The sequence below is a fragment of the Macrobrachium rosenbergii genome, chromosome 14, assembly GCF_040412425.1.
Source record: "Macrobrachium rosenbergii isolate ZJJX-2024 chromosome 14, ASM4041242v1, whole genome shotgun sequence".
In the NCBI taxonomy this organism is placed as follows: Eukaryota; Metazoa; Arthropoda; class Malacostraca; order Decapoda; family Palaemonidae; genus Macrobrachium; species Macrobrachium rosenbergii.
The window spans coordinates 3,968,929-3,983,180 of NC_089754.1; the positions used below are offsets into that span (position 1 = coordinate 3,968,929).

A 14,252-nucleotide genomic window follows, 5' to 3' on the forward strand; every position below is an offset into this window, starting at 1 on the left:
ATTTATTTAAAGTTATTAATATATCACCCATAAAAAAGAAATGAATGGTTGACATAAAAAAGAGAGTTGGAAAGAAATTACTTTCTCTCCCCTCAGACCGATCTATTTTAGAAGTCTTCTCAACCTCGTTTTAAGAACTTTATTCTACATCTCTTTCTCTTTGTTGTGAAATGCTTTTTCGTGAACGAGACAGTGTTTTGTATTTGGACAAATACAACTCTTAGTTATTATGCCTCTATGTTTTAGAACGTCTTTGTCACACTAGCGCATTTACAGTTCTTAGATTGTACAGGTAAATTAGATCAACTTAAACTATCTACTGTACAGGTAAAGACATACAGAGAAATAATAAGTTGTAAAAATGTGTGAGCACTAACTACAAAAGAGGAGTGAGAGAGAGAGTATTGGTTGTCCTTACTTAAGAGAGTGAAATTATTTATCAATTATTATGAGAGAGAGAGAGAGAGAGAGAGAGAGAGAGAGAGAGAGAGAGAGAGAGAGAGAGAGAGAGTTATTCTTACGTTAGATATCAAAGATGGAAATTCATGATTTATGAAGGGAAAAGGAAAAAAGAGAGAGAGAGAGAGAGAGAGAGAGAGAGAGAGAGAGGTAGTCGTAGAAATTCTTTTGACACATTGTAGGCAATGATTGATGTATTGAGGCTTTGCCCTCACCCTCTCTTGAAGGTTTCACAAAAGTTCAGAAATTATATTTGTTTGTTTAAAATATCATAATTTACTATAGAAATTTTTTATTTCACCTCATAATATCATGGAAGTCAATGGTACCTGTGTGTGCGTGTGTGTGAGTGTGTTTGTGTGTATGTATGTGACATTTCATCAATGTTAAGATGCCACTGTTTAGGCTCCATATTTTTTCTTTAGCTGAGGGGTGACAGGAGTCTAAGAACCTTATTAAGGGACCAGAGGCCTTGCAGGAACTGATCTTTGCAATGCAAAGTGACTGGAGAAGGGAAATAACAATTCCTATATTGGAATCAATTCCAAAACCATAAAGCAAGGGTTCTGACAATGCTGCCTTGTATGCCATAAAGGTTGTAATATCAAGGTACTTGATCTCATGTGTAGGAACTTAACATTTTCTCCATAATGGACTAGTATGTTGATAGATGAAGTCTGTAGTTTAAGCACTAAGTACCTAGCAATGCTAGGTCTTTTTACAGTAAACTAGATTTACAAAACCATAAGGGCTGTAACGACTCGGAAAGGAGGGATGGGGAGACAACTTTTCCTCTTACTGTCTGGGATAGAACAATGGGTGACAGTGAGAATAATATTGTTGTTTATTATTCTAGCAAAAAATGAACCTATGACTGTTGGGTTACTTTGGGGCCACTATGTAGGCAGTTCAACAGAAGGTTAACAGACTGTTCAGTCTTTCAAAAAATCTGGGACAATGAAGGAAAAGGGATTTTGACAAAGGAAAATCCATTTTGAGGGAGGCCCTGTGTCACCCGGTGAAATATCCATCCAGCACATATTTCTAGGTAAATACTTTATAAATATACCAGAGAAAAAGTTATCAGGAATGCTGGGGTTACTACTTCAGATCGATCATCTATAATAAAAATAGACGCCGGTATAGGTGGCAGAGTGATTGTTGTCACTGCTTAGACCGCACTCTGAAGACATCCCAGGACAAACCCCAGAATGGGGAGCTTGATCCAGCGCCTCATACTCACCCGCCCGTCAACCTACGACTCTCAGCGCCATCTGGAACTCATTCCATTCTAGCACGTGCTTGTTTTCCAAAGCTTGTGCTGCCCTTTTTTGGCAAATTTTGGATTGAATTCACTGCGTCATCGAGTACTTCACCGTGCTCCAAGTTAAGTACCATCTTCTGTGGGTTTACTACTTGTGAGGCTCTTATAGGCCCGTAGTTCAATATTTACAGGGTCATATCGACGCCCTTTTCGGCATTCGCCGCCTCAGCCATGATGACCTTGAAGTACACCCGCAGCTGGTTTCTGCAAGGGCTTTTTCGGTCGCTTACATTTTTGTCCAGGTTTTATAATTCCCTTCAAGAAGTTCCTTTGGAGACGTTTTTCATGTCGAGCAGTGTCCTGGTACCTTGATTAGCGCGCACTTCACGGAGGCCTCCTCCTCTATTTTGGTTCTATAGTTAATTCATAGCGTATACCAGGCTCTCGCTCGGCAGATTCTCCAGGGTGGTGCTTGTCAATGACCGCGGTGTATTGATGCCTTTTAACAATTTAGCTTTATTATGATCCGCTCGCCGCCAGGTGCAGTCTAATGGCTGCCTACTTCCTGTCTTCGCTGCTCGCTAGGCTATATGCTTAGCACAAGTTCTTATACGGTATAATGTATTCATTACGGTACTTATATGCATACTGTTAATTTTTAATATTTTATTAGAAATTGTAGATCTCAGCCTAACCTCGTTCCAATCGGTTAGCCATTCAGGTTAGTTTCGCGATTGTTCTAGATCCCATCTCTCCCGACTATGTCGCTGAGCCGGGGGAGGGGGAGGGCTGGCTCGAGGGGAGTTCCTGCTTGTTGTCTCCATCCGGCCTTACCGCTTGTTTTGCCGGCTGGCATCTGAACCCCTGTCCCCTCCTCTCTGATGAGGGAGAGAGAAGACAAACAATATGGGGTATCTTCTTCTGGAGCATTGCCCTTTCTACCCTATGGGTCGGTTGCTGCTGGACTACGTTACAGGAATTCTCTCCTTTCAACCCTTCCTTTCTTTTTCCTTTCTCTCCTCCCCGATTGTCTAGGCTGCGCTCATGAGGAGGGTGAGAGTTTGGTGACATTTCTAGATTAATGCTGTTACCCCATCCTTCCTCAGTACTTAAGTGAGGCCGCGAGCCCCCTACCACAGTAGTCGACACGCTTGCTTCCAGCTGCCTGCAGGAGTTACAGTCAGTGTGGGGTATCCTTCCTGTTGGGTAAAAACAAACCTGCCCACTTTCCAAGTACTGTACAACCTCCCTTCCCCTCCCCTGTCTTGCCGGGTGGTATGTCATCTCTCCTCACATGCGACGTCGTCTCCGATTGTCACACATCGGAGGGGACCGGTCGGGGTTCCCAGCCGAGTCACCCACCCTCCTGGGCCCCGTCCCAATGTCATCCGGCCGCTAGTGTTTTGTTGGTTCGCTTCTCCGTGGATCCAGCTGAACTCCGATCACTTTCAGGGTTCAAATACTTGCTCACCGCACTCCGCCCGCTGCCCTCGGCCCTCCTGCCTCCGATGCTTTTGGTCTTCCGGGCGGCTTTTTAGTCACATCTAGCTCTCTAGCCGCGTAATGACTATGGTAATGATTTACCCCGCTTCCCGCTGTAACCAAGTGTCAGAGGTACGATCCCAGGAGGGGCTCATACCGAACACGGCGTACTACAGTGTATTGTTATCCTACATCGTTAACCAGTTACTATGTCGTTATAATTTATGCATATATCATGTTTTGCTCTAGCTTTACCCACTGGAATGCCAGTTCACACAATATCATAACAGATAAGAAATAAAGTCAGTAAAAAAATCTGAGTATATTTGTTGTAAAATATTTACGAGATTTACTGAGATAGGGAGGTGCAGTAACATTTTGTTGGGTATATATGTTTTTTCTAATATTTCTTTGCACATTTCGTTGCAAAATTACAGTTATAGCTGACATACTATCATAAAAGATAAGAACTAAAACCAACAGCAATCCCTTGGTATATTTATGAACAAATAAATAAAAAGACCTCATGGGATAGAGAGGGGCACTACATCCCCCAATCAAGCCTCAAGGAACACAAATCCCCCCACTGTCCTGTGCTGAGCTACACAGTTGCCATAAGTCATTTATCGACCATTGAAGTGCTATGAACATCTTTCCCGCTAAATTCATCCAAATCGTATGGCGCTTACTATTAATACTCATATGAGTTAGCCCGTCCATCACTCAAAACCTGTTATAGATACTCACATGATGATGCCCGTCCATTACGGTTTAATAAATAGCAAAAGTCAAGTACAATACCTGAGGAACACCTCAAATGACATTACTAAAGCTACTATAATGGCCATCAACAGACCCTTTTGCTTTTCCTACTAAAAATTAATTTTAGAAATTAATAAAGACTCCATCAATTCCCAATAAGTTTAGCTTGTATATAAGTGCTTTTTGATTCACAATGTCAAAGGCAGCACTAAAATGTAAACCAACAATGCCGCTTGCCTCTGCACCCTCATCAAGAGCACTCTGCAAGATGGCAGACAAGAGTGAATCACAAGTACCATTGCCTTTATAAAAACCAAACTGTAATCCTGGTAGCCAATTAGTAACTTCAACAAACTTACAAATATATTTCGAGGCAGTTTCTCAAAAAATCTTTGATAAAATAGGGAGTAATTAGAAACCAGCCTATATTCTGAGGACATGAGGACAGACTTAGTCCCATAGGTAATGCCATAATGTTTCCCTTCCTTCAAACTGAAAGAAAATTTGCAAGTCTATCTAATCTTCTGGTTAAGGTGTGCGATACCTAAGACATTTTATATATCATGTGACCTTGTTGTCAGAAGTCTGAAACAAGGAAATAAAGTAGTTGGTGGCATGAAAGCATGCTAAAAGGACACTTTTGTTTTATTTCTCCTGGTCTGCAGATGTTGTACATATGAAGCCATAACTCAAATAATTTCCCTCCATCATGATGGTAGAAAGTGTAACAGTTTATGAGCCCAGCAGTCATCATACCAGGTTATATTTCGATGGAGAAGAGAAGTTTTAAACAATGGGAAATTAAATTTCTCGGTTATATGAAGTTAAGGAAGTTGAGAGAAACCATGACTTTGCCTCCAGTAGCAACAACATCAGCATATTTTCAGAAGAATGAAAAGTGCCTCGCTGAACTAATTCTGTGTTTGGATGATATACGCTGTCTCCTGTGATGAGGGGAGCAGTGGATGATGGATATAGAGTACTCCAAATTCTGAGAAATCTCTCACTACACACGCTTAGGTAAACCTAGCTGAAAACAGGAATTTTTATGGCAAAATTCATTTTTTTGTGTGAAACTAAAAAATTAAAAGGACTGTTCAGTTTACACCATCTACTGACCCATCCTTTCGGGCGATTCAAGCATCTATTGTTTACCATTCAGTTTTTCCTCTGTCAACATGAGTGGGGAAGTTGGAGAATACATAATAGAGAGGTGGGCATTTAAAAATAAATTTTATTACAAGTGAATTTGACCTCTCTATCACAATAGCTGCTTTGCACTTTGATGGCAAGGAGGTGGGAGAAAGGTGAGAGGACAAATAATCTTAACCCCCAAGGAAACAAAAAGATTCCACTAGGAACAAGACACTTCTCACCTAATGATTAGAATAAATTTGCTGGTACTGTTGCCAAGAGTGGACTGCTGTAATTCACTAGGCTGCAACGACCTCTGAAAGATGCTAGAGGCTCCTTGCAAGGGATTACACTCTTCCTTTCATGAAAGTGGGACAAAAGGCCTTGTGCCTAGGCCAGTAGAGCAAAGATGGTAAATGAATGAAAGCTTTTATCTATCTCAAAACAAGCACCTCCATACTCCCAAAAATACCCTAAGTATAAATAGCAAAGGTTAGAGTATAACTACCCTAATCGCTCAGGATATGAGTTCCCCGGTCGTAAAAAGGAGCAAAAGTGCTCTGCATGATTTGGACTGAGTCTCTACATATCATAAATAGTGCAAGGCAAATATGGAGTTACACCTCCACTGGGCTGCACTGACAACACTCACGACTGGAAATTGAAGGTAGTTGCCATTGCTCTCACCTTGCGAAGTTTACCTTCAGGAGTGGGAAGACAGCAGGGTCTAGATTAGTGTGTGCTGTGTGTGCTTCCTTGACCATGGCATTTTGTTTCAGAAGACTGAGTTTAAGGGTTTAAATTGAGGCATACTTGAATACTCCAGCATTACATTAAGTCCTACCCCAGTGGTTTAATTGGAGATTAAGGAATCTAGATTTAAGGAACTGAAGGCTTCCTTAATGTCCAGTTAGCAGAGAGATCTACACCAGAATGTCTTGATAAGGATGCTACTGTGAAGCAGCACCCCTTAATAGCTAGAACAGACAAACCTTTAGTGTAGCATAAATCAGTAAAGAACTCCATTAGGTTATTATCGAGGTATGGGTGCAGGATATCTTCTTAGAAAAGCACCAAGCTCTAAAGACTGACCACTGTCTCTAGTATAGTGCATTTCTCAATTGCCTTCTGAAATTCATGACGGATCTTCTGCACTCCTTAGGAAAATCTCATTTGCAAGAGACAATCAAGTGTCTCCTCATGGACAGCTGAAGAAAGAGGAGATTCTGGTGAAATCTCATGCATCCAGGGTGCATGATAAGACCCATCCTTAGTGGGAATGGCCTAGGGCAGTCTATCAACTGAGACAGAAAATTTGGAACCATACCATGTGGTAACCATAGAGTCACCAAGGTCATCGTCACTCCGCAGCTAGCCAGAATTGTCAGAACCATTTGAAACATAACTAAAGAGGTAAATGTATAAAGGCCAGGTAAAAATCAGTCCAACAGCAAGTGTCTACTACCCAAGCTTTTGGATCTTGAACCAGCAGGCAAAAGTAGGATCTGGTGGCAAAGAGCTCTAGAAGCAGAGTGCCCTCAACTCCCATCAACCTACAGACTTGTGGATGTCGAGTCCATTTCAGGGACAGAACCTGATCCTCCCTGCTCAGTTGATCGGCCACAATGTTCATTTCCTGGCACAAATGAGGAAAAGAGACACATTCCTTCCTTCCGCCCAGGTGAAAACACGACTTAGTCAGGAACAAAATTGAGTTTGTGCCTCTTAATTGCTTACGTAAGCCAGTTCTTGCCCTGTACTAGCTCTTCCAATGCTAAAAGGATCTTCTACACTGGAAGCATCTCCAGTTGATTTATGTGTAGCTCCCATTCCTCCGCAAACCAAACCCCTGACATGTGTCTGCTGGCTGCAACCACACCCCATACTTTGGTCAACACGTCTGAATGCCACGTGAGGTCTGAGCTCTGCAACTTGTAAATGACGAGGTCAATGACTCCACCATCTCCAAGGCTTCTAAATCCACAAGAAAACTAGTTGATTTCCCATTCCATCAATTCTTCAGAAGAATTGGATTTCCCTTCATCCTTACACTGTTCCAGTTTCTCTAAGGATGCCATTTGTCTCAGGACAGACAGCCATTTGGAATATTTAGTACCCAGCGTGTCAACTGACTACATCCAGATTTCCTCTGGATCACTGCTAAAACCAAACATGTCACTTCCAGAGTAAATGGAGCCAGGCAAATGACAAAGGTTTACTTTGAGGCATTCAGTGTTGGCTTTCATCTGGCCCCTGAAGCACTGATACCAGAAACAGGCAACTGTAGAAACCATGAGATGACTTTATAACGAATTCCACTGTCCCTGTAGTCTAGGTAGAAGGGGGGTAAATTAACGGTGAACTCACTAGGGAGCCCGGAAAAGGAAGGGAGTGCTGTAGCACTCCTTCTCTTGGCATTCTACACCTACATAAAATGCAAGCTGTTGCTGAGGTTAAGGGCACCTAAAGCACCTAAACACCTGTGAATGACAAAACTCCCTGGGTTCCTCCACCTCTTGCACAATAGTGCCCAAGGCCAAATCCTTCAGTAAAGGATGAATGGGTGTCACACAATGAAACTGGTTCTGAGCCACAGTGACACATAACTGCTCTCGGCACTCAACCTTAGCACTGTAAAGAAGTGCAAAGACTCCTCCATGGAGTCAGTATTTGTGAACGAGGTGAACTATGTTTAAGAAATAATAGTGTATAATACAAGTACTTCAGACCATAATGTCATAGAATTAACAGTCCGTTCCAAAGCACATGAAAACAGAGATAAGAAAGAGACGAAAAAATGGGAAGGATATGGAAAATACAATTTCTATAGCAAGAATATAAAATGGTCAGAAATAAATGAAGAATTAAACAAAGACTGGTAAAACATATTCATAAGTGATAGTATACAGGTAAATACGGATATATTATATAAAATATTAGAAGAAATAGTGGAAAAATATATACCAAAGAAGAAAAGTAAACATCAGTCACACATACCAAGAGTTAGAAGGACCTTGTTCCAGAAAATCAGAAAGTGGAAAAAGGTCTTGCAAAAGAAAAAGAATGCATGGAAAGTGATGGAACTAAAAGTAAGATAGAAAATGCAGAACAAAAAATTATACAATCAAAAGAAAATGAAAAACGGGACTTAGAAGAAAATACCCTAAAAAATATAAAGCAAAACCCCAAAATATTTTACTCATATGCAAAAAAGATGAATAAAATAAAAGTAGAAATAGGCCCTCTAAGGATTGAAGGGCGATTAACGAATGAAAAAAATTAAATATGCAACATATTAGAAGAAAGATATAAGAGAGAATTTACACCTAGAATTGATAATGAAGATAATGATACAGAAATAAGAGATGAAAATAGTGAATATTTATCGGACATAGATATTAATGAAACCAATATTGTGCAGGCTATTAATGAAATTAAAAATGGATCAGCAGCCGGACCAGACGGCGTCCCTGCTATTTTGTTAAAGAAAGTAGTTCGTTCTATCGCAAAGCCACTCGCAGTATTATCAAGACAAAGTGTAGATACAGGCAAGATTTATGATGAACATAAATTAGCATATATTACCCCTATTTTCAAAAGTGGATCAAGACTAGAGGCAAGTAATTAGAGGCCTGTGAGTCTAACATCACATATTATGAAAGTGTATGAAAGGGTAATGAAGAAAAATATAATGAAACATTTAATGAAAAATAGTTTGTTTAATATAGGGCAACATGGTTTTGTGCCCGGAAAAAGTACACAAACCCAACTGTTAGTCCACCATGAAAACATATAAAAATATGATAAAGGAAAAAGATACAAATGTGGTTTACCTAGACTTTGCAGAAGCTTTTGACAAGGTAGACCATAATATATTAGTGAAAAAAATTAGAAAACATAATATTGTGGACGAAGTAGGAAGATGGATAAAGGAATTTTTGCATAACAGAAAACATAGTGATTGCAAACGATGAGAAATCGGATGAAGCTAAGGTAATATCTGGTGTGCCACAAGGTACGGTGTTAGCTGCATTGCTGTTTGTTATTATGATTGCAGACATAGACAGTAATGTTAAGGACTCGGTAGTGAGAAGTTTCACCGATGACACAAGAATAAGTACAGAAATTACTTGTGATGATGATAGGAACTTGCTACAAAGAGACCTAAACAAAATATATGAATGGGCAGAGTTAAATAGGATGGTATTTAACTCTGATAAATTTGAATCAATAAACTATGGTGATAAAGAAGGAATGTTACATGCATATAAGGGACCTAATAACGAGACAATCACAAATAAGGAAGTAGTTAAAGACCTTGGTGTGATGCTGAATAGGAATATGTTATGCAATGATCAAATAGCAATACTATTGGCAAAATACAAAGCAAAGATGGGAATGTTATTCTGGCATTTCAAAACAAGAAAAGCCGAACACATGATTATGCTTCATAAAACATATGTACATAGTCCACTTGAATATTGCAATATGATATGGTACCCACACTACCAAAAGGATATTGCACAAATAGAGAGTGTTCAAAGGTCCTTTACAGCTAGAATAGAAGAAGTTAAGGATGTTCAAAGGTCCTTTACAGCTAGAATAGAAGAAGTTAAGGACTTAGACTACTGGGAAAGACTACAATTTTTAAAATTACATTGTCTCGAAAGGAGAAGAGAATGCTACATGATAATACAGGCATGGATACAGATAGAAGGAATTACTGAAAACATCATGGAGCTAAAAATATCAGAAAGAGCAAGCAGAGGTAGATTAATAGTGCCCAAAACTATACCAAGAAAACTAAGGAAAGCACACATGACATTAATCCACTACACACCAGCATCAATAATGTAGCTATTATTCAATGCATTACCAGCTCATCTGAGGAACATATCAGGAGTGAGCGCAGATGTGCTTAAGAATGCGCTCAACAAATATCTAAGCTGCATCCCAGACCATCCAAGATTGGAAGATGCAAAATATACCAGAAGATGCATTAGCAATTCTCTGGTAGACATCAAAGGTGCCTCACACTGAGGGACCTGGGGTAACCCGAACGAACTGTAAGGTCTGTAAGGTAAGGCCTGTGTACTTTACCTAAAATTTTGAAGGAGACTGTTTACACTTTTGTGGTGTTTTTCTAAATATGTACTGCTGAATCTGTTTTATTTTTGTTGTTCAATCCTTAGACAGAGAACTGTTTAAGGTATATATATGAAACTCATTTGTATGAATGGCCTTTGTGCACGCTGTAATTATTATGATTGCTACAGTGTAAAGAAAACACTGAATATATAAGATAGTATAAGGAATAACTATAAAAATCAATATAAGAATATCAGTACAAAGATATTAGTTTAGTTAACAGTTTTTCATGATCAATTACTGTATATGCTTGTGTGAGATTGTGAGAATGTGTGATTGCATGAATTAGTAATAAATATAGGTTTGAAAAATTTTTCTTTTTTAAACCCAATAACAACTCCATGTGACATACTGACACAACAAGTATTAATGAATAACCACAAAACACACCTTAGAATAACATTAAACACTGAGCTCCAAAACGAAGCTGAGATCAGTGACCAGGACAGTAGCAGAGATATGTAGAATCAATGATGGCTGTAGAAAAATGACTGGGTTTCCAACAGATGAGTCAGCAGTATCCCAACACTCAACTGTCTGCCATCTTTAGCTACCTTGTTACCAAGCTTCAATAACCATGCCAACTACAGTGAATGCCCGTATTCGCGGGATGCGTCCACACCCCACCCCGCTGAATGGGTCAAATCCAAATGCTTAAAACCCCTTTAAAAACACTTAGAACTGCCCATTTTGATAGCTTAAACACAGAAAACCCTGTAAAATGTTATACCTGAATATTTTAATAATTTTATCACAAAAAGTGCATTTATTCATGAAAATTATATGAAAATACAGTAATTAGTGAGTATTTCTCAGTGAAAAATACATGAATCGGCGAATTTTCCACGAATGATGGCTAGATATGATCCACAGAGAAACCCGCAAATGCGCGAGTCCTTGAACGTTGACAACGCGAATACGGGGGTTCACTGTGTTGCTGAAGGCAAATTTATAGAAAAGACTAAAGCTTTGTATTCTTGTAGGAACAAAGGCTCAAGGGATTGGATGGGATTTGTAATACAAACTCTTGCATAAGCTACAGTCTTAAACCCAGCTCTGAAAAGTGGAAATGGAAAGGAAACAGAAAGTACAAGAGATACTAAAACCTACCAAGTCAACACAAAAAATTTCATACACCTAAAATAATACCTAAAATAATAATAATAATAATAATAATAATAATAATAATAATAATAATAATAATAATAATAATAATAATAAATAATAATAATATGGCAACAAAAACTAGATTACCTGCAGGATCGAAGTAATACTCCTGTTTTCTCTGCAACATCATCAAGATCTTTTCGTGTGCGAGCATTAAGTTTCTTTCCGATGATCTCACGAATCACAATGTCGTCAAATTCATAGTACCTGCAATAAAGAACAATTATCATTACAAAACCATTACCCAACTTATAATCTAGCCGTATCCTAAGTCCTCTGCAAATTCTCAATAATTCATTCCTAAATTATATTAAAAGAAGAGGATTTTCTATTTGTCCTGAGAGTAAAGCAGAGCATCTCACCTTTTGTGTCTAGCATTCTATTAAAATGTCTCCATTTCCTAAAATAAACACTAATTTTTTACCTGTACTACACACATTAAATTATTTATTTCTTTCACTTCAATCTCTTTCTTTTGCCAGTAAGCTGTGAGGTAAGGCATTAATATATGACAGATGATTTTCCTTTCATTGGTCAATGAGGTTTTTGGCATTTTCACTGACTTCCTCAGTAGTATTTGGCAAAAGAGAAGTATTATAAGTATGATTGTTCTTATGAGGATACAATATTCCATCTTTTATATTGAAAATGAGCAAGAAGAGTCTAGCCTCTCATTGAACTGTCAAGAGTCACTTTTTCTTCCACCACACTGCTATAGAGACATCTTCACTGCTAGCATCTATTGTGGCTGTTGTTTTCTAGGAGCTTGTTTTTCTTATTTCTGACTTTCTGTCGACAACTTGGCTTTCTTTCTGGCTATGCATTTGATTGTGGTATGGACAAGGATGCCTGGTTCTTCATCTGTCAGAAAGTTTGATCAGCATAGATGCTCAATCATGATAGAATGTGTGGGCCCTTAATGTCACCTGCATTTAGCGCCCTTCTTGGTTACTTGCCTGGTGGAAGAAGTAATGATCAAGGAGGAAGAAGTTTAACAAGGTGCCAGCAGTAAGTTCAAAGAGCAACGTATCCTCATTTTTGCCAACAAACCTCCAACGAGCACCTCTTGCTTGGCTTGGAGAGGGTACACTCAAAGTGGATAGTGAAGTTCGGCCCAGTATACTCAAGGTAGGTGGTGACCAACCTGGATGCTCCTAGGACAGGATACTGGATAGTGCAATGGTTGTGCCTGCTAAGACCATCAATTCTTTCTTCACTTTCCACCTTTCCTGTATCTGCTGTGCCAACCGCTCCAGGGCATCCTGATGAGACGAAGGAATGGGTGCAGGCTCTGTGGCCTCTTCTCAGGTTAACAGGGGATACAGCCCTCATTGCCTTCCCCAAAGCACATCACTTAGTCATTTCAAAAACTCAGCTCCTGTTTCAGTTTCAACAGACACTTGCTTTGGTACTCTGGAAACTGCTTGAGACCACTATTGCTGTTCCTTTACATCTTGATGTTGCTAATCAGGCACCACCTTCTACTTATCTTGCTCCTTCAGGAATACCTGTCACAGCCTCATTCTTGTGGGTCTGGGAGAGGATGGAGAGTCCCATGATTGTAAGGGCTGAAGAAATGCAGGTACCTCATCCTATTCTTCCTCACTGTCCTCTTCCTCATGACATTGTTTTTCTTCCCAGTTCCTGGACCACTAAAAACACTGTGCCTAGTCATTCTTTTTCTAAGAGTGAAGCCTAATCCTTCTTAAACTCAGAGTATGATAGCTGATCCACAATACTTTTGCCTCTGCATCCTAATTTGCTTTTAAATTGTAAGGTTTTAAATGTCAATGACTCTTAATATTTTAGTTGTAAATTTTGTTAAGATATTGAATATATATAATACTGCTGCCTCTGATTCTCAGAAAGTTGGTATTTTGCTGGAATGTTTTCAAATGTTTTGGGATGAAGCTACTATATCTATTGTTTTAAATCTTCTTCCTCTTTGTTCAGAGTACTGTTCTCCAGTGTAGTCTTCTGGCGCTGACTCTCATCTCAAACTCTTAAGCAGAGTTTTGTGATCAGTAAAATTATTTTCCCAACTCTTGATGTTGACTTCATGCATAGGCATAATAGGAGTTCATTACTTTTGCTGCATAAAATGTACAAAAACAAACACCCTCTGCACTCCTCCTACAGCTGCAAACAGTGTCTTGTTTTCTAGCATCAGGTTTAACATTGCTCAGTTTGGTAGGAGTTTTATCTTGGCTACAACTACGTGGAATAGTTTGCCTCGAGCAGTTGTGGGATCTCCTGATCTCTAAATGTGTAACCAAGGAACACATTCATTCCTACTTTCTGCCAATGTGTCCTGAATTCAGGTGTATCAGTTTGATTTTCTATTCCCTCACATTTATTTATTTAACACCTTTTCAAATAACTTGTCTCTTTCTGGGTTTACAGTTTGTTTACTGTGTCCACACGGGTTTCCAGCTGAAGATTTGAAGAAAGAGAGTGCAAACACTGACTGCAACTGTTCAAGGGAGCAGCTGATCAAGAGCCTGCTCATGGCTGGTTGGATACTCTGTCTTCTCAGCTTCTCAGACCCTACTCTGCTCACCCTGTTTGAGCCTTTTTGCAAGTCCAGAAGGAGACTTCCAAATCCCCAAACTATCGTTCAACCCAATTCTTTGGCGCAAGGTTGGTATGCCCCAGAATGTAATCGTGACCAGTTCCCAAAATCCATCACCTGCATGCTCTAGGGTGTAGGGTACTCTTCAGTACATCCTTAACTGCTCAGCTCGACCATCCCAGCCTAGTAGGGTCCAGCATGGGACAGGTAGTACATGCTCCTGTTCACCTAGATCAGCTGCTTATGGAGAGGATAGTGTTTTTC

The 14,252-nt window shown here is 39.5% G+C and overlaps 1 protein-coding gene across 1 annotated transcript in view; it reads right to left on the bottom strand.

Moving 5' to 3' along the window:
* The window catches only part of Fibp (acidic fibroblast growth factor intracellular-binding protein), a 657,671-nt gene that overhangs the window by 450,846 nt on the left and 192,573 nt on the right, over positions 1 to 14,252 (bottom strand). The window contains 1 exon segment of the mRNA XM_067115847.1: positions 11,504 to 11,623. Coding sequence (XP_066971948.1) covers positions 11,504 to 11,623 — 120 coding nt within the window.